This window comes from Dermacentor andersoni, chromosome 1 (genome assembly GCF_023375885.2).
Source record: "Dermacentor andersoni chromosome 1, qqDerAnde1_hic_scaffold, whole genome shotgun sequence".
NCBI lineage: Eukaryota > Metazoa > Arthropoda > Arachnida > Ixodida > Ixodidae > Dermacentor > Dermacentor andersoni.
Window position 1 is genome coordinate 151,152,064 of NC_092814.1, and position 22,875 is coordinate 151,174,938.

General features: G+C 48.0%; 1 protein-coding gene across 1 annotated transcript in view; it reads left to right on the forward strand.

The window, feature by feature from the left end:
• Window positions 1-22,875, forward strand: part of LOC126546198 (alpha-tocopherol transfer protein-like) — a 72,739-nt gene that overhangs the window by 37,595 nt on the left and 12,269 nt on the right. The window contains exons 2-4 of the mRNA XM_055062162.2: window positions 7,216-7,371; window positions 10,975-11,214; window positions 20,036-20,229. Coding sequence (XP_054918137.1) covers window positions 7,260-7,371; window positions 10,975-11,214; window positions 20,036-20,229 — 546 coding nt within the window. The 5' untranslated portion in view covers window positions 7,216-7,259. The remainder of the gene's footprint in view (window positions 1-7,215; window positions 7,372-10,974; window positions 11,215-20,035; window positions 20,230-22,875) is intronic.

A 22,875-nucleotide genomic window follows, 5' to 3' on the forward strand; every position in this document is an offset into this window, starting at 1 on the left:
TAACGCGCACCTAAATCTAAGAACACGGGTGTTTTCGCATTTCACCCCTATCGAAATGCGGCCGCCGGGGCCGGGATTTTTATCCCTTGACGCGTCGTGTTTAGCATCCCCACACCATAACAACCGTGGATAGCCTGAAGTTCATCGCTGTAAGCAAGCATTTCTCCTCGAAACTTTGTACGCATATTATCGATACCCTTTGCGCTTATTCACTGTAGAAAATATCTGCGTTCAGAAGCTGTGCCTTAGCGCGACGCGCGGTGGTAGGGAGAAGGGTGCACAGGAACCAGAAATGTTGCAGCATTACTGTTGGGGAACTCTGCTTCACTAACGTTTGGGTTTCGTTTCATTACATTTCATTTTATTTCCTTAAGGGACCCTGTAGTCGGGGTATTACGTAAGGGGTGGGGATACAACATATAGAAACAAGTGTTACAATGCATTCAACTCTGTAAATAAAAAGTTACGTCTTGAACAAATTGTGAAGAGTAGGTGACGGCAGCGACTTGATGAGGTAGGGCATTCCAGTATTTAACTGCTCTGTTGAAAAACGAGGCTGAAAATGTATTTGTGCGTGTATGTGGTTGTGCTACCTGCAGGTCATGGCGAATTCGTTGTGACAGGCGCGTTGTAGGGACGGTGTATGGTGGGCGAGAGGGTGGAAATGCGGCGACGAAAGGATAGAAGCGATAAGGAAGATTATTTTTTTTCAAGTACGATATGCTGATAAATATACCTGGTGGCGCGATTTTGAACTGCCTCGAGGGCTTTGGCGAGATATGCTTGATGCGGATCTCAGATATAATATGCGTACCCAGGTTTCGTTCTTACCAATGATTTATAAGCTTAACAGTTTCACATGAATGCTGCGAAGCGAAAATGACGTTTTAGACATTCCAATGTTTCGTTAGACGATGAAATAACATTAGTAAAAAAAATTATGGGTTTTTACGTGCCAAAACCACTTTCTGATTATGAGGCACGCCGTAGTGGAGGACTCCGGAAATTTTGGCCACCTGGGGTTCTTTAACGTGCACCTAAATCTTAGAACACGGGTGTTTTCGCATGTCGCGCCCACCGAAATGCGGCCGCCGTGGCCGGTATTCGACCCCGCGACGTCGTGCGCAGCAGCCCAACACCATAGCCACTGAGCAACCACGGCGGGTGAAATAACATTAGTAACATGCGCGTTCCAGGTTAGGTCATTAGCCAAGGTGACACCTTAATATCTCTAATATTCTACTAATTCCACGGTGACGTTACCAATCTGATAAGAAAAGCGAAGCGGGCGGTGCCGACTGGTAAATGAAACAAGTAAGCATTTATTAGGCTTGAGTGTCATCAGCCAAAGATCACACGATTCGTGTACGTAGTTAAGGTTAAATTGAAGTGCTGCTTGGTCAGTGATGGTATTCACTGCGCCGTAAATAACGCAGTCATCGGCAAACGTACGCATATGGCAGGACGCGTGCAAGGGTAAGTCGTTAATGTAAACTAAGAAAAGAAGCGGGCCGAGGACGGACCCCTGTGGTACGCCTCATGTGACGGATGCAATGTTAGAAGAGTGGTTGTTAAATGAGACATACTGCGAGCGGTTAGTTAAACATTGCTCAAGCCATTTTAGGATGTCAGCATGCAAATGAGAAAGCTTGAGTAATAGTCACTGATGAGATATTTTGTGAAACGCTTTAACGTAATCCGTCCGCGGTCGCGTAAGTCTGCAGTTCTTTTTTTTTTTTCAGTTTCCTTTTTTATTGTCCATTGTGCTTTCGTGCTTTTCAATCGCCGCCGTGGCGCAGTGACTTTGGTGTTGCGCTGCTAAGCTCGAGGGCGCGGGGTCGAATCCCAGCCGCGCTGGCCGCGTTTCGGTGGAGACGAAAAAAAAAAAGCAGATCCATTGGGTGCACATTGAAGAATCGCAGGGGGCACAAATGAATTCGGAGTCCCCCATTACGCCGTGCCGCGAAACCATATCGTGCTTTTGACACGTGAAACCACAGAATTTAATTTTAATGTTCAATCACCGGCACTGCATGTCGATAGCCAGTGGCGACAGTGTAGCGCTTTCATTTTCCTGCTCAAAATGGCACGTATACTCACGACGCCCGATCATGTGAGTTACTTCGTAAAAAATATTGCGCTTTTCTTTTTACGCTGCGCGTACACACAGAGTACCGTTTATTTTTTTCCCCTTTTCTGAATGTTTCAAACTTTTTACCTGGCGAGCCCCTGCCCCGCCCTTTCTTTATGCGTATACAGATGGCCGGCCCGAACATGCTGTGGTTCACTTCCTTCCCTTGTCCAGTCTTTCTTTGAATATCCTTCTCCCTCGCTTTCGTTCTAAAAATTAGCTCGAAATGACGCGGTATAACCTACACTAAGGTTCACTAGTAACATATACAGTTCACCAAGTCGCTTCTCAACAACCGGGAAATATTTGCAGCTGTCCGTCAGCTTACAACGTTCGCCGACGATCCGTTTGGGAGGCTGGGCACGCACAGCGATTTAATGCTGTCGCAGACCAAGATGCATGCAACTGCCTCATTGCGAAAAAAAAAAAAAGAAAAAGAAAACAAAGTGACGTATATAAGGCAGCGAAGCCATGCGCTCCAAGAACTGGTTGCATCACAGTATAGAGAGGTGAGCAGAAAAGAGAAATCTGGAAGCGTCCCGATAAGTTCATTATGCTACCAGCACATCGAGTCCCGTCGCGACGCTGAGATAGAAGCAATCAACGTTTCTATAATCTACGAACGTTTTGTTTGGTCGGGAATGATGGTGCACGATTGTTCAACGTACACGTTTTTCTTGCACAGTTCGTGTGCTTTCTTTTGTTATTATAGGGTGGACAAACTGATAGCACAGGAAGAAGATTATCACGGGGTCCGCTAGGCGTATACACATTCAAATGAAAATGGCTATAAACTCCCTTGGGCCGACAGCCACAACGTGTTAACTAATGTATCCCCTACTTGGAAGATGGGGCGCCGCCTGCAGGACGGTGTCGAATAATCAGTAAGATATTTAGCAGCGCAAACGGAAGCCGCGAAGGAAAGGACAGGGTCGATCCAAATAGGTCGCGAAGCTTCGGGCGAAAAGCGGTTCAGTACAGATTGTCACCGACATCAGCAAGGGGGGTTATGGGAGCAGCGATTGAAGCGCGAGTATGTTTTGGAGGGAACAAACATTGGGAAAGAAAAAAGCGTTTTTTAATTCAAGTGAGACACAGTTAGATTCATTCAACTAAAATAAAATTTCTGGTCAATTTTATATATTCGTGACGAGTTAAGAAAATACAAGTTTATTCAATTTTATTATTATTAATAAATGCATTTATTTTCGGCGCCCATTGTTACAGGGGGCGTTGACGCCACTATCACTCGCAATGCAATGCACGTCTTGAAATGGGCAGAAAGGCGCCCTCGTAAAGTTCACCTGTTGAAATACGCCCCCTCACAGTTTGTGCTTTCTTACTTGTCGAAGTTTGTCTGAATTTGGTGACGCGGGTAGTTTCATCGCTTCTTAATCTGTTCAGTCAAAAGTAGTGAGTTACGACCGCCAGATAATTGTGTAGTTGTTTTCGTGCGACTGCGCCGGCCAACGAGCTCGGCGTCCGACGATAGGATCAGCACTCTACACGTAAAGCTTTCGTCGGCCTCCAAAGAAAGTATGTTCTGTGCAGGGGTGCGATTTCGACAGCCGTACGGCTCGCTTTTCCTGCATTGCTTTCCGCGCTGAAAGCTTGAAACGTCATCAAGTCGAATGGCGGGGCATTTGAATATATAGCTCCAAAAGCAGGCCAACAAAACAAATTTCGCGCCTTCGAAAACAAAATGACGTCACTTCTGCTTTTAACGGACATGGCGTCACATTATTTTTTTTTTTTTCCGCCGGAAGTGTTCCCACCACATACAGATGGCGCTAAGCCCCATGAACCGCCGATGGACCGCCATGTTTAGAACGTATGGGCTCCTATGGAAGCTTCGCTACCAGGTGTATTTACCTTGGAAAGGACGCATGCAGAACGAACGACGGATAACTTCGTTGCGGATCAGATGGTCCATTGCGAAATGGGACTGAGCTAAGGGGACGCAGGAACACACGGCGAGAAAACAGCGCATGCAGAGTTAAATGTCCGCCCTTGTCCTCATCGGACGTCCGTCCGCGTAGTGCAGTGAATTCGGCTGTCGTCACGGCGGATCAAGAGCGCGTTTTCTTACACTTGTCCCATCACTTAGCACTAGGTAACACTGTATTACGTTTCAAATTACCTTGCGGTCCTATGTTTGAACCACGTAGGTGACGACCTTCAAACGTGTTAAAGCGCACACAGCATATCTGGTATGAGCACTTCCGCTTGCTCGCGCGAACTGCGCGAAGACAGTCGCAGGAAATCCATGGACGAGTGATGGGGCCTGTCGCGTCTCCTGCACTGCGATGCGACTGTTGTTTTCACTTGCAGTTCGGGAAGTCGTGGCGACGCTTCGTTAAAAACGAGTCGTTGCAAAAGCCAAGCGTGAGAACGTCTACCGCCGTTAAGGTGTGCTCGGATTTTCTTTAAATTATATTTTTACTTTACAAAGCTACACTTGGTTTATGGGAGATGCCGGCGGAAGGCTGCACATTCATTTTGGTTACCTGCAGTCATTTACCGAGTAAAAGTCGTGCCGTTTTGCAGCGAGGTATAGAAGCGCTCCAAAACGCCAGACACGTAAGCGTGAGACGCGTACACACAAACGCGTAGGCGTAAACGCCCGCCTCTCTGAAACACCAAACGTCGCAGCGTGCTGAAAATTGGGCGCAATAAGGAGGGTGATGCGATGGGCAAAGTTACATGCGCGGGTGAAATATTGTTGCGTTAGGTAATGGCTTACCTGAACCCATTTTGATGCTGTATATGGAACCGCCACGAGAAAAATATATGCTAGATATGGCGGTTAGCCCTTCGTGTGAATAGAGCGCCGGGGAAATATGAAACTTGGAAGCCGTACTGGGGAGCCACAAGGTAATGACAAAATTGCACTAATTGTGGTGCGCCTCGGCGCTGGTCGGGATTCCGAAACACTTGACGTAAAAAACTACTGGGTGTACCCGGTTGGCAGATCGTATAGGATAGAGTGTGTGCTTGGATAAACGTGCAGGTGAGGTTTCAAAGTCATGGATCAAATTAGTGGCATCACGATAAATCGGCAAAATTCCGTTGAAGTCGCGTGAACACCCTTTCGCGTAGCGAAATAATTTTGATATTGTCGATGTATAGAGTTGCCGCGCGACTGGCCGCTCGAAGCACTTTGCGGGTATTCGCGGGCTTCTTTCAGGCTCGGAAAAACAGTTATGTAGCACGTATTGAGCAACAGAAAGTTGTGTCGGTCGGGAGTTTTTCATGTTGCTGTAAAATTTTTTCACTGACACTTTTAATGTAACTTTAATATTTGAGAAGTTAATCAGTTAAAACTAATTATCTAATTAGGCGGAATGAAAACAATTGGTTGAGTATCTCCAAGCGACCGCAAACAACATCACCTTGGTTCTGAATTTGCATATTTTTAAGCTCTGGCTAAAGTCAGCTGGGACACCATACATATATATATATATATATATATATACACACACATTACGAGTTTTCCTTGTGCAGAATGGTCGGCGGAGCTATGGCGATTTTGCCGCAGAGAACGGTCTTCAGCGTTCAGACTGAACTATCCGAGCGACAGCATCCGCGAAACCTCGGAGATCGCGTCCCAGAACGGCGCTTTGGTGTGGTGGGCAAACCGGCAAGAATGCGCATGCATCTCGAAAGTGTGCATTTCAAAATGCATGGAGCTTACGCGCTGACGCTGCTCCCAACACTAACGCACCGCTGCCGTTACCGCCCTGAAAGCTACAGGGAAAAGCCTGAGGCAAAACTAATGTTTGACATCTCAAAACTGCAGAGTACGTACGTGGGTTACGAGGGACGCCGTAGTAAAGGGGTCCGGATCAATTTTTGACCACCTGCATCATGTAAATCGTTAACGCTCACCTAAATAATTCACTTTGAAGCTTTTTCATTCGTAAGTGCCGGTCAGCTTCGATAATATGTCCTACATCACGATTGACTAGACGTGCTCTTACGAATATTTCTAGCCTAAGAACTTTTCTGTGAATACGGACCCTGGAATATATGTAAATTTCTGCAGATTGCCCGGCGATCAAGGCGGTTCGCTGAGGAATATGAGGAGGGGCTTTGATAGTCCTACTAACAGCTTCGCTGGATGTTACCTTGTTATCCTGCAACGTCGCACAAACCTGCCGATTTTTTGTTTACACTGCAGTGGCGGATCAGGTTCAGTATTCACAGAATTTCGTTTACGTAAGAGCTGTCTCGGATGTTCGCCGCGTCAGTGTATCGTTTGGATATCATGCCGATCACTATCGTAAGTGGCAGGCTCCCAAGCGCCAGTCAATGAGGAAACGCTCTTACGAAAGAGGGTCCCTTTTCACAAAAACCTCTTACGCTAGAACAGTTCATAAGAGAAAACTTCAGGCAATCCTGACGCTGGACATGTTATTAGCGAAGGTGACCAGCCAATGGCAAAGCTCACTTACGAACGAGGGCCTGTCCACTCAAAAAATTCTCCGTAGAAGCTGATGCTGACCAGTCATGATGTCAGACATATTATTAGCGAAGGCAGCCAGCCAATAGCACACAACACTTACGAACGAAAAGATTTGTGAATTTGTCCCTGAGGTTTCTTGAATTCGGGTCCAGGAGTGTAGGCCGGGGGAGAGGGATGAACCCAGGAAAGTCGTCCAACACCGCCCTTTCGATACCTCTATCAAGCTATTTAGCACACACGTTTGCAACTTTCGTGAAATGAATTAATGAACTCTGTTGGCATTTTGCACATCTGTGAACAGCTTTGCAGGCACGAAAACCGATCTTCTCACAGTACGGAACAACGCTTCATTATACAAACAAGTCTTAGCCGACGCCCCCAAGAATCACCAAGAAACAGGCTTGCAGGATCACCGATATATACGATTGTAATGGAAACCTATTATAGAATGTCGGTGCATATTTGTTTAGTAGACAATGATTTAGAACATTTGATAGCCTCATTCTTCGAGGTAATTAAGTTCAAACGTTTAGTACGTATTCCTATGCATTTTCACCCAGTGCTTTTTTTCTTTACGAAGTTACTTAGGATTTCACTTGTGGACTGTTTGTATTTCCAGTGTGCAGAAGTTTCACCATCTACGTTTTTAGTGCCGGCAAGATCATGACGGGCACGCCGTTGCTTCCCAAGCTGCGACAAATCGCCGAAGAAGAGCTGGGAGAAACGGACGAGGTCAGGCAGCAGGCTCTGGACGATCTCACCAAGCTTCTGAACGGTCAGCCCCTCACGCTTGTTCCTCGATGACTGCACAGTATTGTGCGAATACAGGAGTAAATGGTGGCACAGGTGAATTTGTGCTTTTCCATGCTTGAACTTGTAAACAGCACACTCAGTCAAAAATGAAACGCGACCGTTGCGGCTTACACTGTGCAATCATATGCTCCGCAGAATTTGCGCGGGTATATGAACACTATAGGCACATATAAAGCGGTCCTGTCGCGTGAGATTAACATGGCAGAACACGACACGATAAAGTCGAGTCGAGCCGGCTTGTAGGACGGAATCCAATGCGAGTCGGAATGACGGCTGGGGAGTGGGATCATTTAGGGTGGTTTGTCTAGAGGTCACTGAGGGGAGAGGGCATACTCACGCTATGGCCTCCGAGTACTCGGCAGCGCGTACATATCTTCTTTATGGTTCAGGCGAAAGCCTTAGACGACTCATGGGACAAAAAATCCGATGTTCGGCATTACGCCTTCCGGTGTTGGGGCACCAACATTCATAGGGACTCGAACTCGCGACCTTTGGTGTTAAGGCGAATTTAATTAAGACCCACGACCTCTTGGTAGGAGGCGAACCCTCAAATTTTGGTGGGAGTAGAGCCCGCTACCTGTGATGTTAATTAGGGCGAATTAGGCCATCAATTTCTTTATAAGAAAGCGTGAAGCCGAGGCGAAGAAGCGTCAGCACGACCTGTGGTGTTAAGGCACACTTAATTAGGATATAGTTAATTAAGGCACTTGAGCCCACGACCTTTGGTGCGATTCGAACCCAATTGGAGATATGGGCGAACCGGCCATATATCCAAGTCAAATTTCAATTGACATCGTGAAGGTCGAGAGTCGAACCCACTACCTTTGGTGTTAATTAAGACGAATTTAATTAAGGTACGGTTAATTAATGTCGTGTTAATTACGGGACCCGAACCCACGACCTTCGGTGGGATAAAAGAAGTAATATCAAGTAACAACGCATTAGAATGAAAATGTCAAGTAATGTAATGAATGTCTCGAGAGCGGGCAGGCTAGCTTCGCCTCCATTCTTTTCAGCGCACACGCTAAAGTGACTGTCATCTTTTTGCGATAGCAATTATGCGGACACTCCAAGCGAATTGCGGCCGTGATGTTCCGTATAAAGTCCAAGGGCGACGAGATTGCGCCCCGCGTGCCCTATGCGGCGGGCGCGAGGGAAAGCGTGTTGAGGTGAGCCGGGAGACATGGCCTGATGCGCGCCGTTTTCTCGCGTGACCAATGTCGGAGGCCACATTATCAAGCGCGCGCTAGGGCCCGGGGAAGAAGAGCGCGTACATGGCTATCCGCGCGGCTGAGCGCGTACGCGGCCCGCGCGCCGTATTTTGGAGGTAATCTGCGGCGGGCGCAAAGCAAGGGCGAGCCGAGATTACTTGTGGCTTTATGCTCGATGTCTTCATGCGCGCCTACTGTTGGAGGTTGCGTGCCCTGATGTTTCGAAGACGAGCTGTGAAGTGAGAGGCAACACGAAACGACTGCTCGCCGCCGCCGGCGCTCTTCTCACTTCAGTGTTATGACAGCGAATACTCACGGTCATCCAGTGAGATCTGTTCATGTTTGCCTTGCACGCGGGACACCGTGCTTGTTAGTTTAATGTTTAAAAACGGCGCTAAAGACGTACACTGGACAACAGAATAGAGGATGGGACACACACAACGCTTCTTAAAAAAACAAAAAAAAAACAGAGCCGTGTGTGTTCCATCTTCTATTCTGTTGTCCGGTGTACGTCTTTAGCGCTGTTTATAAACATTTTATGGAAAACCACCAACTCGCCCAATATGCCGTTCTTCTTCGGTTGTTAATTTAATCAGTAAGCGAATGTTTACTGCAGTCTATATGGCCGATTAAACTGCGAACCTTATTTCGTGTAGTTGTCTAATGCTTTGATATCGCTAGCAATGTTTTGCTCCTTGGGCGAAACTGCGACTTTCTAAATGTGAAAAATTGGAAGTTCGGCCTAGGTGAGTCCCGCTACCCTAAATCTTAGGTAAATAAAAAAAGATATTGATAATACAAATTGTCAAGTCTATAACTAAATGGCAAAACATTAACAGAGCAAGTACGTGGATCACGGCGAAAATAAAGAGAAAAGAAAAAGGTTTGCTTAACTACATGGACAACATAAGCATGTGCAGGTAATGTGAAAATGGAGAAAATCAAATAGGCACATTAACTGCAGTTCGCAAGGAATTTATCTATTCACTGTCTACATAAGGGAAGATCTCGTAGAGCCAATCTCTGTTTGTTGGGGCACGACAAAGGCGCCCATTGTCTGCACAGAGTATGGGCGCTTGTTTCGAACTGTTCAGACGACTGCGAAAGATCTCTCGCTGCTTGTCATGTTGTGGGCACTCAACGAGACAATGCTCAACAGACGCTTCTATTATGCTTCGGTGCTGACACTCAGATGTGCTTTTCTTTAAACGTTGCGAGAAGTGAGGCATATAGGCTACCCCAAGGCGCGTAAGTGGTGCAGAAGCGCGTATACAATGTGTGGTCCATCTTCGAGAATGATTTACCTCTCCCGTACGGCTCCCCTCGACAGCGGACGACATTGAGCACCGTCTCCCGACTCCCTAAAATGCGGCAAATGCAGTTACAACTGCACTTGCCACATTTTAGGGTGTCAGAAGACAGCAGTGCCGTTCAAACGTCGCAGATGGCAAGTCGGGAGAGATGATGACCTCGCCTTCCCGAGTGTAGGGTAGCCAACCGGTCACGTCCTTGGTTAACCTCCCAACCTTCCCCTCTTCGTTTCTCTAGCTCTCTCTCGCCGGACCCGTCAGCTGATTCAACTCGCATCTGTCGGGTTCGTGCGAACGAGGCTCGCATAGAGCAACCTCAACCATGACGATCACTTCACCGACAGTTAGGCAGTCGCGACTTGCCGCTTGGTGGGCTCTGTCATGTTTGGTGGGCTACAGCTTGACTAAATGCACATAAAAAAGGAGGGGAGTCTCGCGCAACGTTACGCAATTATATAAACCTCGGGTCGGATTCACTAACATTTTCGTTCATAAAAACTGTTAATGGCGCCTTCACAACTATTTCTGCGTTGTCATGGTCGACTAGCACCAGGTTTAGCGCGGATCGACCATTCTTGAGTACGAACCGCTTTCTTCGTATTGCTGGCGCGCGGTTAACAGGGATTTCGCAAATGGGATTATTTTCATACCTTGATAAGGCAGATAATTAGACTAGAAGGACTTAGAAGAACATAAAGATATAGGGAAACACCAATTGAGTCACTGTTAAAAATAAAAAAGTTTCATGTTGTCAATGTTTTTCCCCAAACACTTACAAAACAGGTGAAATTCAAACCGTCCGTAAGATGAACAGATGGTGACGTCGCTAACAAGACTGTATTCTACGAGGAAAAAACAACGTTGATTCCGTGTGAATTTCTTTTGTTTGGGAGCTGCAGGAGCAATGATTCTGCATAAAAAAATGTAGCAGGTTCCCATACTGCAAGTTTTTAAATGGAGCCTTGTCATGTATTCAAACACATCAATGCGCCGTTCAGTTAAAGAAACAACGTTTCTAATCCGTCATTTTTTCGCCCGATCTAGGCGAGCCCGGACTCAACTGGCACAACGACCCTGACTTTCTGCTCCGGTTTCTCCGTGTGCGGAAGTACAATGTTGAGGCAGCATTGAAGAGCATCACAAAGTACTACCGCGTCCGGGACAACTGTCGGCAAATTTTTGACGACTTCAGGCCTTCAACTATTGTCCCAGAGTGTAGAGATATAGCAGCTGTGCTACCTCACCGAGATGCTCAAGGCCGGCAAATTTTGCTGATTAGAAGTGGTGAGCCCATGCCATCGACTTTTTTACCTTCGTCGCTGAAAGCAGTCATTCATGGATTAGCACGTGCTTAGCGCCAGTTTTGAAAGATTAATAACGCACTTCGCGTTTTTTTCTTTTTTTTTTTGGTGGGGGAGACATTTACTATTTTAGAATTTCCTACTGGTTCTAATGGATGCCATTTTATCGCACCAAACGTAGACCATGCGTGAATACGCTAATTTCTTGATATTACACTAACTTATAAAAGTTCGGCAGCATGTTACACTCCTGTAATACGTGAAGGCGAAAGCCTGCTGCACAATTGGTAATGCATTCAGTTATACGATAGGAGGGGTCAGACTTCTTGCAAGACATAACGAGCCGCAGTGCGAATTACACGTGTGGCAAGCTGTCTACGAGCTTTGGCCTCCTCTCTACGTTGCCGTCTCACATTGTCGCTTTGCTGCTTGCGCAGTTCGGCTCGTTTTCAACGCTTAGCTGTGGCTTCGCGCGCTCGTATAGCGGGATCAGACTCGCTCCAACAACGTTAGTCTTAGACTTTACGCTGCATCCTCTCGGCAGGTGAATGCAGCACTCGCGGTCAAACGCATTGCTTCCGCCGCTTCGCAAGTAGCACCTCGTTTCTCGCTTGGCGAGCATCCTCGGCCGTAGCGTACTTCCTAGGGGAGTATGCAATGCTTTATTGATGGTTCGGGTGCTTGTTTTAAGCTTGTTCATTATAGAAACGTATACTGGGTATGAGCCATTGTTTACTGGGTATGAGCCATTGCATCTTTGCTTGCTTACGGGGGTATGAGCAATTGCTGATATTTTTTGTACCACTCGAGTCGTCATAATGATTCAAGAAACACACAGCGAAGAGACGCCGAGACTACCGGGCTACCGGTCGCACGACAGCCCGCCGAGCAAAAGGGACACGTCCAAGGGCAAGGGCAGAGGGGTCTGCACCTTCGTTAGGAAAGGGATCACCTTCATGGAGCACGAAATGATCAGCAGAAGCGCCATCGAACACTGCACGGTGGAAGTAATCACGGGCAAGTGGAGGAAGGAGAGCACTTTCCTGGTGAACGTCTGCAGCAATCCGTCCCACGGACAACAAAAATTCAAGGCACTATTCCACAAGGCGAGTTCAGTCGCGGGGAGCAATACGCTCGTAGTGTGCGGAGACTTTAACGCTCCGAGCCAAGGCTGGGGCTACCACAGAACGACGGTCAAGGGGAGAGAGCTGATGCAAGACGCCACCGACGTGGGTCTGAACCTAATCACGGATCCGGCCTTTCCCACCAGGATCGGCACATCGGTTACGAGAGACACCACTCCAGACCTTACCTTCGTCAAAACCGACGAAGGATCGAGAGAAGCAAAATGGAGAAACACGAGCCAAGAGCTGGGCAGCGATCACTACATCGTGGAGATCGTCGTACCGCTCGAAGGCCAAGGCAACAGTGGCATAAGGAAGCATCGCATTACGGACTGGGACGCCTTTCGAAAGGCGCTACCCGCGGTGCAACTGGACATTACGGACATTGAGTAATGGGCGGCCAACGTCATTGAGACGACGGAAGGAGCCACCAAAGAGCTGGAGACGGACGAACGGATAGACGAGATGGACAGTCGGCTGGCCCACCTGATAGAAGCCAAGCAGTCCATAAAGGCGAGGTGGCAGAAGCGACGAACCAACCGAAGTCTAAGGAGGACGATCGCCGAGCTCAACAGGCAGATCGAGGTCCACTGCAGGGTGCTATGCACCCAACAGTGGAACGAGGCCTGCAACCAAGCCGATGGACAGATGCACAAGGGCAAGACGTGGCACATGCTGCGGCACCTCCTCGACGAAACCAAGACCAAGGGCCACCAACACAACAACCTGGCCAGGATCCTACACAAGGCAATCTGCGAACACGGGGAGGACGAGGTCAATGGGCGCTTGGACGCCAAGTACTTACCGACCACCCCCACGGAAAGACACCCGGATTACCAAGGCAACGAGACGCTAGATCAAGACATCCAGACGTGGGAAGTCAGAGTTGCCCTGCAGGATCTCAATGGCAGGTCCGCCGTGGGTCCCGATCGAGTGACCAACAGAGCGCTCAAGAACCTCAACGAAGCGGCCATCAAAACGCTCACGAACTTCTACAACAAGTGCTGGCAAGAAGGAAGGCTACCCAAGCAATGGAAAGCAGCCAAGACGATCCTCATCCCCAAGCCTGGCAAGCCGCCCAACATAGAGAACCTCAGGCCGACCTCGCTCACTTCGTGCGTGGGAAAGGTCCTCGAGCACGTTCTCATGAACAGGTGGCAGCGTTACCTGGAAGAATCGGAGCTTTACCCAAATTCCATCATCGGGTTTCGGAAGAAGCTCGGGACGCAAGACGCCATGATCTTACTGAATAACGAGATCATCGACGATACGACGGACTCCAAGGACAACAGAGCCATACTCGGGCTGGACTTGCAGAGCGCCTTCGATAAAGTGAGGCACTCGGCTATCCTGGCCCAAGTATCCAGGCTAAACATGGGCAGAAGGACATACCAGTACATTAAAGACTTCCTGACAGAACGGACCACTGAAATCTGCGCGGGAGACCTGCAGCTCGAAGAGAAGAAGCTGGGCAGCGTCGGAACTCCGCAGGGCTCGGTGATCTCCCCGCTACTCTTCAACCTCGTGATGATCGGGGTGGCCAACCGGCTAGAAAGAGTAGCGGGAGTCCGGCACACCATCTACGCCGACGACGTTACGCTATGGGTACCGGGAGGAAGCGACGGACACATCGAGACAACGCTGCAAGAAGCGGTCAACGCCATCGAGGAGCAGCTGGGCGGGTCTGGACTCGTTTGCTCTCCGGCCAAGTCAGAACTGCTGGTGATTGCACCGACGGGAGCGGGCAGGAAAAGAAAGAATATGGAAGTCAAGTACGAGCGTCCCAAGATCACGGTCAAGACAGCGGGAGGACAAGTAATACCGGAGGTCGAGAAGATTCGAGTGCTCGGGCTGCTCATCCAGCGAAACCGAGTCAACGGTGAAACGGTCAACAAGCTCGCGGGCAAAGCGGCCGCGGCAATGAGACCCATCAAGAGGGTGTCCAACAGAAGAGCGGGGATGAAGGAGGAGAGCCTGACTAGGCTCGTTAAATCCTTCGCAGTTAGCCATATAGCGTACGTGGCCGCCTTCCACAACTGGAGGCCGAGCGAACGTAACAAAATAGACGCCACCATACGCAAGGCGTATAAGGCGGCACTCGGTCTCCTCGGGAGCACGAGCACCGAAAAATTCATGTCGCTGGGAGTCCACAACACGCTGGACGAAATAGCCGAAGCACAGAGAACGGCGCAACTCGAGCGTCTCTCTGAAACGAGAACTGGAAGACGGGACTGCGGGACCTTGTCCTCGAGCCGAGGGAAGGCAAGCAGCAGAAAGACGTGCCTATACCGGATAGCATCAACAGAAAGCTCAGGGTCTGCCCGATCCCGAGGAACGTGAACCCCGAGCACAACAAGGAGCGCAGGTTGGCGAGGGCCAGGGCTCTCGTGGACCTCCACGCCAGAGAAGAAGGCGCCGTCTACGTGGACGCGGCGGAGTATCGAGGGAGCAGCGACGCATACGCGGTGGTGGCTGTCGGGGCATCGACGGGTGCAACGAAGACCGCGGCGAGCGTCCGGACTCGAGAGGCGCACCGGGCGGAGGAGGTGGCCATCGCCTTAGCCGTCTCCGACCCCGGATGCACAACAGTGTTGTGTGACTCTAGAACGGCAGTGAAGAACTACGCCAAGGGTAGGGTATGTAGTGAGGCCGCGCGCATACTGCGCAAGGCCGAAGACATCGGACGCAAAAGTGCTGTGGTGATCAAGTGGTTTCCGGCCCACATGGGCAGTGACGTGTCGGAACGCGGGAACGTGAACCACAACGAGACGGCCAACTCGGCCGCGCGAGGACTAACCAACCGCGCAGCTGCAAGCACGGCCGACTCGGAGTGTTGGTCGCGGTGCAGTGCCAAGGACAAGATGACCACCTTCAACGAAATAGTGAAGTGGTACAGACTTAACAGACAGACTATGCCACCACCTCACCCGGGGCTTACCGGAAGGAGGCAGTGTTATACAGGCAATTACAGACGCGGTCCCTGCTCAGCCCGGTGCTAGCTAAGCACGTGTGTCCGAGCGTGTACGCGAGTGACGTGTGTAGACTGTGCGCGAAGGAGAGAGCCACCGCGGCTCACATGCTTTGGGACTGTAGCATAAATCTGCGAGAAGCCAGCGAGAAGACGACGATCCCGCCGCAGCTAGAGGCTGCAACGAGGAGCTATGACCAAGAGACACAACTCAAGGCCGTCCAGCAGGTCTCGGCAGCTCTAGAGAGGCAGCGACCGCGCGAAACCGAGGAGAAGGGGGGCAGCACCCCCAGGAAGGGGACGGCGGCCCTCTCGGACCCGCGGAAGTAGCGAGGAACCAAGACCTCGAGGAGCACAATGCACGAGACTGACGTAGTGGCCGCGTCGCGGTAAAAGCTTGTCCTCCCTGCGTGGAGGGAGCCTAACCGACTCTGCAGGCATTTTCACTAAAGTTGTTCTCTCTCTCTCTCTCACTCGAGTCGATTAGATGCCGCGTTTTTTTTTTTTGTTTTTTTTGAGGGGGGGGGGGGGGGGGCGTGAACCATTGAAACGAGCTACTTAAGGCTTTCGCCTTAAAATAAAGTATGCGTGCGTACGTAGGGGTTCCAGACAATTTTCTCGCTTCGCCACCACACGACATCCTGCGGCTTTCCCTTCTATACTAGCCCTACAATTAAAAATTTCCGCAATTACAAACAGTGACGTAAATCGCTATGTGAGACCAATCGGTGAAATTGTCAGTGATGAAGCGAACAAAGGAATTCGTCAACGTCGGAACCGAAACAACGAAATAATATTCTGAGGTATCGTCGGAAGTTATATCGGTCACCGCTTAGGTTTACATACACTTCCGTCACCTTATATATCTAAACAGTTGCAAACTGATGTGGTGGAATTTCACGTCCAAAAGCTGAGTGATGCATGAGGAGCGCCGTACAGGGTAAAATTCGGCCACTTGAGGTTCCTTTACGTTCCCGTTAACTGAGCGAAACGAGCGTTTCTGCATTCCGCTCCCGCCGGAATGCGCCCACCGCAGCCGAAAATCAAACAAGTGTTTTAAAAGTGTCGATCACGTAATTTCGAAACATGTTTGAAGTGAGAGCCGTGTCAGCTATATAAATACTTACACATCAAACACACCTTTCCTTGCAAAACACTTTTTCTCTGCGCAAAATTTTATGATACAGTATAGACAGTGAGCAAAACTTGAACAAGGTGAATGCAGGAGCCAACGTTTCAACAAGTGGACTTTTCTTCAAGGCCTTGAAGACAAGTCCACTTCTCGAAAAGTTGGCTCCTGCATTCACCTTGTTCACGTTTTGCTCATCGTCTTGAATTTCCATCTCCCGCATTCCCCGTCATTTCCCAGTATAGACAGTGAATCATAGGACAAAACTGGGCAAGCGTTTGGATTCTCATGAACGTACGACCATATATAGAAAAGAGTACCACTTCGTTCGTGATGTGCGTTTGGGCGAGAATCCGTTTCCTTGCTCAAAGTCTGGTTTGTTTCCAATACGATTAGATATTTGCAAAATATAGAGTTTAAGCGCTTGTGTCGTCAGTTCATGGGCACCAGAGGCGCTAGCTTTTCGTGCCCAATAAAGTGCCTTCACACGCGTGCCCAGGCTGTGCGTATAAAAGACGTGTGTATGAAGGCTCCCGAGCGCCCAAAATTTCTGGTCATTTGTGATTCCTGTCAGCGTTCAGCACTACTTTTTTTTTATTATGCAAAAAAAAAAAGGTGAGGCGTGCAGACAGGACACAAGAGAAGAGAAGTGGACAACACGAACGCCGACTATCAACTGAAGGGAGCACAGAGGCGAAAAAAGAAAGACACGAAACTCATCTGCGCATGCTCTGGAATGGTATCACCACGTGTCAGTCGGGTACATGTGCCTGTCTACGTGAGAGATAGCTGTTAAGGCACTTAATCTCTTCCTTATGTAAAGTAATCGAAAGTTGACTCACGCACGCACTTCCACCATTTAGATATGCCATGCCTCTACCATAAGACGCGTATCTTCATTCTTGTGCCTGTACAATATCACGCATTCATCTAACTCTGGCGTGCAGTTACAATCTTGGCAATGTAGGGAAAGATTAGAAGGCGATCCGCCGGTTAACGACCTTTTATGTTCCATTAGCCTCTGATTGATAACACCGCCCCATTTGCCCAACGCAGAACTCGCCACAGCTAAAAGGAACTTTATAAACCACACCCATACGACAGTCAGTAAAACTGTTGTTCTTATTGTGCTTCACTGGACAAGTATCTGTTCTTTTTATGCCTTTTACCTGCTCCTTTTTCCTCTGCACGGCAGCGCATATCTTACCTAGCTTATTGGGGGCAGTGAAAGCAACATTAACATCATATCTACTTGCAACTTTTTAAAGCCTGTGCGATACTGAATAAATGTACGCAATAGCCACCACTCTTTCTTTGCTATTACTGCTTTCTGTAATCACGTCCGTCCCCCTCGAAACAGACTTCTTTAGGCGTTCAGCCACAGTGGCCACTGTTACGCTAGGATAACCAGCTTCTAATAGGCGCCGGACCTGTGCATTAAAACTGGGGCTCATTTTGTGCATGCAGGATCTGGTGAGAGAAGACTTAAGGCACGACATGGCAGTTCCGTTTTTTACTACCTTGGAATGGTTGGAGTGAAAGTTTAACAACGGCTTCGAAGACCTTGGGGAGTATTGCCAACAAACGTGATTTTGTTCGAAGACCAAGGCAATGTCTAGAAACTGAATTACGCGTCACTGAGGAAATTCCTTGGTAAACTTTAATCCTCCTCCATAAAGTTTAAATTGCTCACTTACTAAGGTAGCAGCGGAATCGAATTCTTCCCTCTTGCAGAAAATCAGGCAATCATCAACGTAACGAAATATCTTGATAACGCAATCACCTAAGGCTTTCTCTAAGCAGCTGTCAACTTTACTCAGGTAAATATCGCTAAGAATATAGGGGGCAACCTTTGAGCCAATACAAATGCCTGATTTCTGCAGAAACACGCCATCTCTCCACGCAATCAGCGTCGACTTTAAGTACATTGATAGAATTTCTAGAAAAGCTCCCGTGGAAACACCGCATCTGTCAATAAAAGCCGACTCTTGCACTTGTTCTTTAATGCACTCATTTACGGAATTTAGCAACTCGTCATGCGGCAAAGAGTAATACTGGTCTTCGATATCCATGCTAAAAGCTGTACGATCACCAGGATTTTCCTCTCTCAAATAGTGAACTAGTGCCTGAGAATTACGCAAGCAAAAGGGTTCTGAAAAAACTAGTGAAGCTAAGCAGTTCTGTAGGTAACTAGCGACACAGGCCTGCCACGTCCCTTTTTCAGACACCATAGCACGAAAAGTAATTTCTTGCTTATGGGTCTTCGCCGAGAAAAATAGTTCTAAGGTGAGGTATTTTGCTTTCTTGACATTAGAGACAACCCTATCAAGATTATGTCTTGACAGGAGGTGAACCGCACGTTGCTTAACTGCCAAGGGCTTGAGTTTTACTGGCTGTAAATTTTTTTCTATGGCTGAAATCGTTTTTCTGAAAACATGTCATTTGGCATAATTACGAAATAGCCTTCCTTGTCAGATATTACTGGTCTAAGTTTATGTTCCACAAGGTAATTAACTAACGGTCGGACAGGGTCAGGCGTCTTAAAATGAGAATTTCATCGTTTAATGCTTGCAATGCAATCTGAAATACAGCGCGAGCGTTCTTCTTCCGGGACGAACCTGGTTATGCAGCGTGGTATGCTTAAAACGTCAACGGGTTTTATGTTAGGCTTAAAACAGTGCTTAGGACCTAAAGCAAGGGTTTTTCTATGGGCATTACTTACGATGGCGTCTCCAAAAACCAGTACGTTATTTAACGGTGAATTATTAGAAAGATGTTTCCTCTTACTTTGTCGAAGCTCAGGAAGTTTCATCCTCCACAGGAAGACCGCATGTTGCTCGGCTAACCTGTTCCAATCGGCGTAAAGGCGGTTCAAATGATGGCCGTCTCCCAGGGCCTCGCAACGGACCTTTAAACACTCCTGATAGAACCTAACTTGGCGCCATAATTCAGCGGAAAGAATAGCTCTAATCCTCCTGGCATGTCCAGTTGATGGTTGAAGGAAGCCGCACGTCATTTGAACATCCAATGGGACTATACGATTACGAGTAAACCACGACATGGTTCTAGCGCGGAAGATACATGTCGCAATTAATTAAGCTAACGAAGCAGGATTGTGCAGAAGGGGAACATGGAAAAGGGCTCAGAGTACTAGAAATGAAGCTTAGAACGACATAAAGCTGAGCTAGTCGGTAAGGATTCATTATGCAAAAAAAAAGGCTCCCTTCAGTTGTGCTCCCTTCAGTTGATAGTCGGCGTTCGTGTTGTCCACTTCTCTTGTGTTCTGTCTGCACGCCTCACCTTTTTTAGCATAATGAATCCTTACCAACTAGCTCAGCTTTCTGTCGTTCTACTTTTTTTACGCTCACACAGCAAACTCAATGCTGGCAGCAACGCGTTAATGTATGCAAAGTGGTAAGCAAAGTGTCCACTTTAGCCTGAGCTTTGAGTCCAGACCTATTATTCGTGCTGAGCAGGTCGTCTGTAGTGCTGCAGTGTCGTCACAAAATTGTACCTGTCACCCACAATCGGCCATCGCCTTATCATTTTCTTCTTTTTTTCTTTTTTGTGGTGGTGGTTTCAGGCATGTGGAACCCCACTTTGGTGCCGCAGATTGATGTACATCGAGCCTTTATGCTGTGTCTGAAGCACCTCGAGCGAAGCCCTTCAGGTCAAACGGCCGGCGTCGTTGTCATCAATGACTTCCAAGGGTTCGGTGTTGAGCACGCTAGGAACTGCAAATTGGCCCCAATGAAAGACCTAACGGACTACGTACAGGTGGGCCCTTGTGCATTACCTTCGCTTCAGAACGGAAATTATGCAAATAGAAGGGCATATGGAAACGGATCACGCTAGCTCAGTGCTTGAAAAGTTGGGAAGCAATGTGGATGTTTGGGCTTGTTAGTTGGACGTCATGGCAAATCGCAGCGCGCAGAAAGAGACGGACAGAAAAGGAGACGACCAGGCGAGCACTCATCTGTCCGTCTTCCTTTCTGTCCAACTGTGTGTTTCTGCGCTACGATTTGTGATGTTGAGAAGAATGGATTGGTAGCGCTCTACCATTTCATGGTTCAAAATCTCTCATACGTGTCAGACACCATCTCAGATTTTTCTTTAAAGATTCTTGCCTTGTTGCTACGTATTTTGCAGAGCCGGTTGTACATGGTAGCCCTCCCTTCAATGCTTTTGAAGATTTGCCAGGACCGTCTTGATTTCAAACTTTGCTTTGTAATGACTGTAAAAATAAAATTTATTCAGAGAATACCGAAACAGGGGGGGGGGGGGGGGGGCACCTTTGCAAAATGTAGAGTGCACATTCTTATCAGGACCCTGTCCTTGTATGTTATCAATTGCGGCAGTGAAAATATATCAAATGCATGTATTGCTACTTGTGCACGCGTCTAAGGATGACGAAAATTGGCGGGCATTGCTATTTTCGTGTGGTCAACTTCATTTCTGCAAGTCTTCTTAAAACTAACTCTCACTAATGAATAAATGCAAATGACCCGAAATGTTCATTCTTATGTATAAAAATGCGTAGTTTTCGCACTGACTTGATCGAAGCAATAATATGTCATGTGTTGCAGTAATCAATGGAATTTTATTCTAGATGGCACACAAAATTTGTTTTTGTGGGTGTGTGTGTGTTTTAAGCAGCCATTCCTTTTCCTTTCTTTTTCGTTCTGTTAGCCAATTTAGGCATAAAAGGATTGTTCATATGAATCCAGAATTTTCACAGCGGTTCTTTGGGGTTAAGTGCGTTCACTATTATTGAAGAAACGGCCAAAAAGACTACACGGGACACTGACTAAAAGTGCGCACTGTAAATGCTCACCTTCTTGTAGTTTCTAACGAACATGTCTTCTAAAAGACTGCCTCTAGCAGACAGTGCATTTCTCCTGTATTCAGCTGCATAAATTGCATGAAGCGGGCTTTTCTTGCACAGTGAATCGCAGTTTCGAATTACCTAATTAACATTGTTCGAATAGTAACTTTTTAATTATTATTTTTTTTTGGGGGGGGGGCAGATATTGCAATGGTGAAATCAAAGACGGGCATCAATAAGTAAATTTCGTTCAGCAGAAATTCTGAGACTGGCTACAGCTTCCATACGTCTGTCCCCAAGATTTGCTACGAAGTGCTGCGGCGTTCCATTTATAGCTTTCCCCAAACGCCTACTTTGAGCACTGCAGGTGAAAGCTGAATGGAACGCCAATGTATTTCGTATAGCACATTTTGAGAACAGATTTCTCGGAACTGGCGCTAGTCTCAGGATTCGGTCTAGATTGACAGTTTTCCTTCCATCCCGCACATATAAAGTAATAATTAAATCGTGCATTATAGAGTAACCTTGTAATTAGGTAGTTGCATATTACGATTTGTTGTGTAAGCAATGTCCGCCTCCTCTAGTATCCTACTATACGTGGGCATAAACTGCGCTGTCTGCCAAAGGCGCGTGTTTAAAGAAAATCCTCGCAATTAAAAAAAAAAATCCCTTGCCGTACTGGTACTTGTTGAATCGAACAAAAACGAGAAACATTGTATTGACTTCGGCGAGTTGGAATAGAAAATTCATAGATAGCATGCAACCAGCGCTGAAAGGGCACTGTAACCATGTATAAGAACATTGGAAGATACGTATGACGCAGCGCTGTCTTCCAACAAATGTCAATTTGAATCATACATGCATGCACATATACGTTGAACGGATGCATAGTAAGGCAACCAAGAACCAAAGAAGCAACAACAACAACAACAAAAATCTATGGGCACTTTGCTGAGCTAAACTGCGATAGCCGAAAGCTTATCTATGACTGCCTCTGTCGCTGTTGTCTGAACTGTTCTGCGAACAAATGTCAATTTGAATCATACATGCATGCACATATACGTTGAACGGATGCATAGTAAGGCAACCAAGAACCAAAGAAGCAACAACAACAACAACAAAAATCTATGGGCACTTTGCTGAGCTAAACTGCGATAGCCGAAAGCTTATCTATGACTGCCTCTGTCGCTGTTGTCTGAACTGTTCTGCGAACGGACGCCGCCGTGGCCGCGAGCATGGGATGCAGCCACAGCCATATGGCTGCGGAGAACACCACGCGCGCTCGTCGAGGTCAGACGTGCCTAAACACTGCTCCACAGCACGTACGTCGGCCCGAACCGCCGCCCCCAGCCGGGGGCCCCCGAGGCACCGCGAGCGGCACGGCTCGCCCCGAGACCCCGACGACTCCGGCTCCCCAGCTCCGGAGGGACGCTCAGCCGTCGAGCTAAGCCTCACTCGGACTCCGCCGGCGACGCCAGCCGTTAACATGGAAGTAACGGTTGAAGGCCACACCGTAACCGCACAAGAGCTCCAGTCAGGCGATTGGACACCAGTTCTGTATAAAGCCTATGCCTCCCGAGCGGCCAATTCGCCGAAAC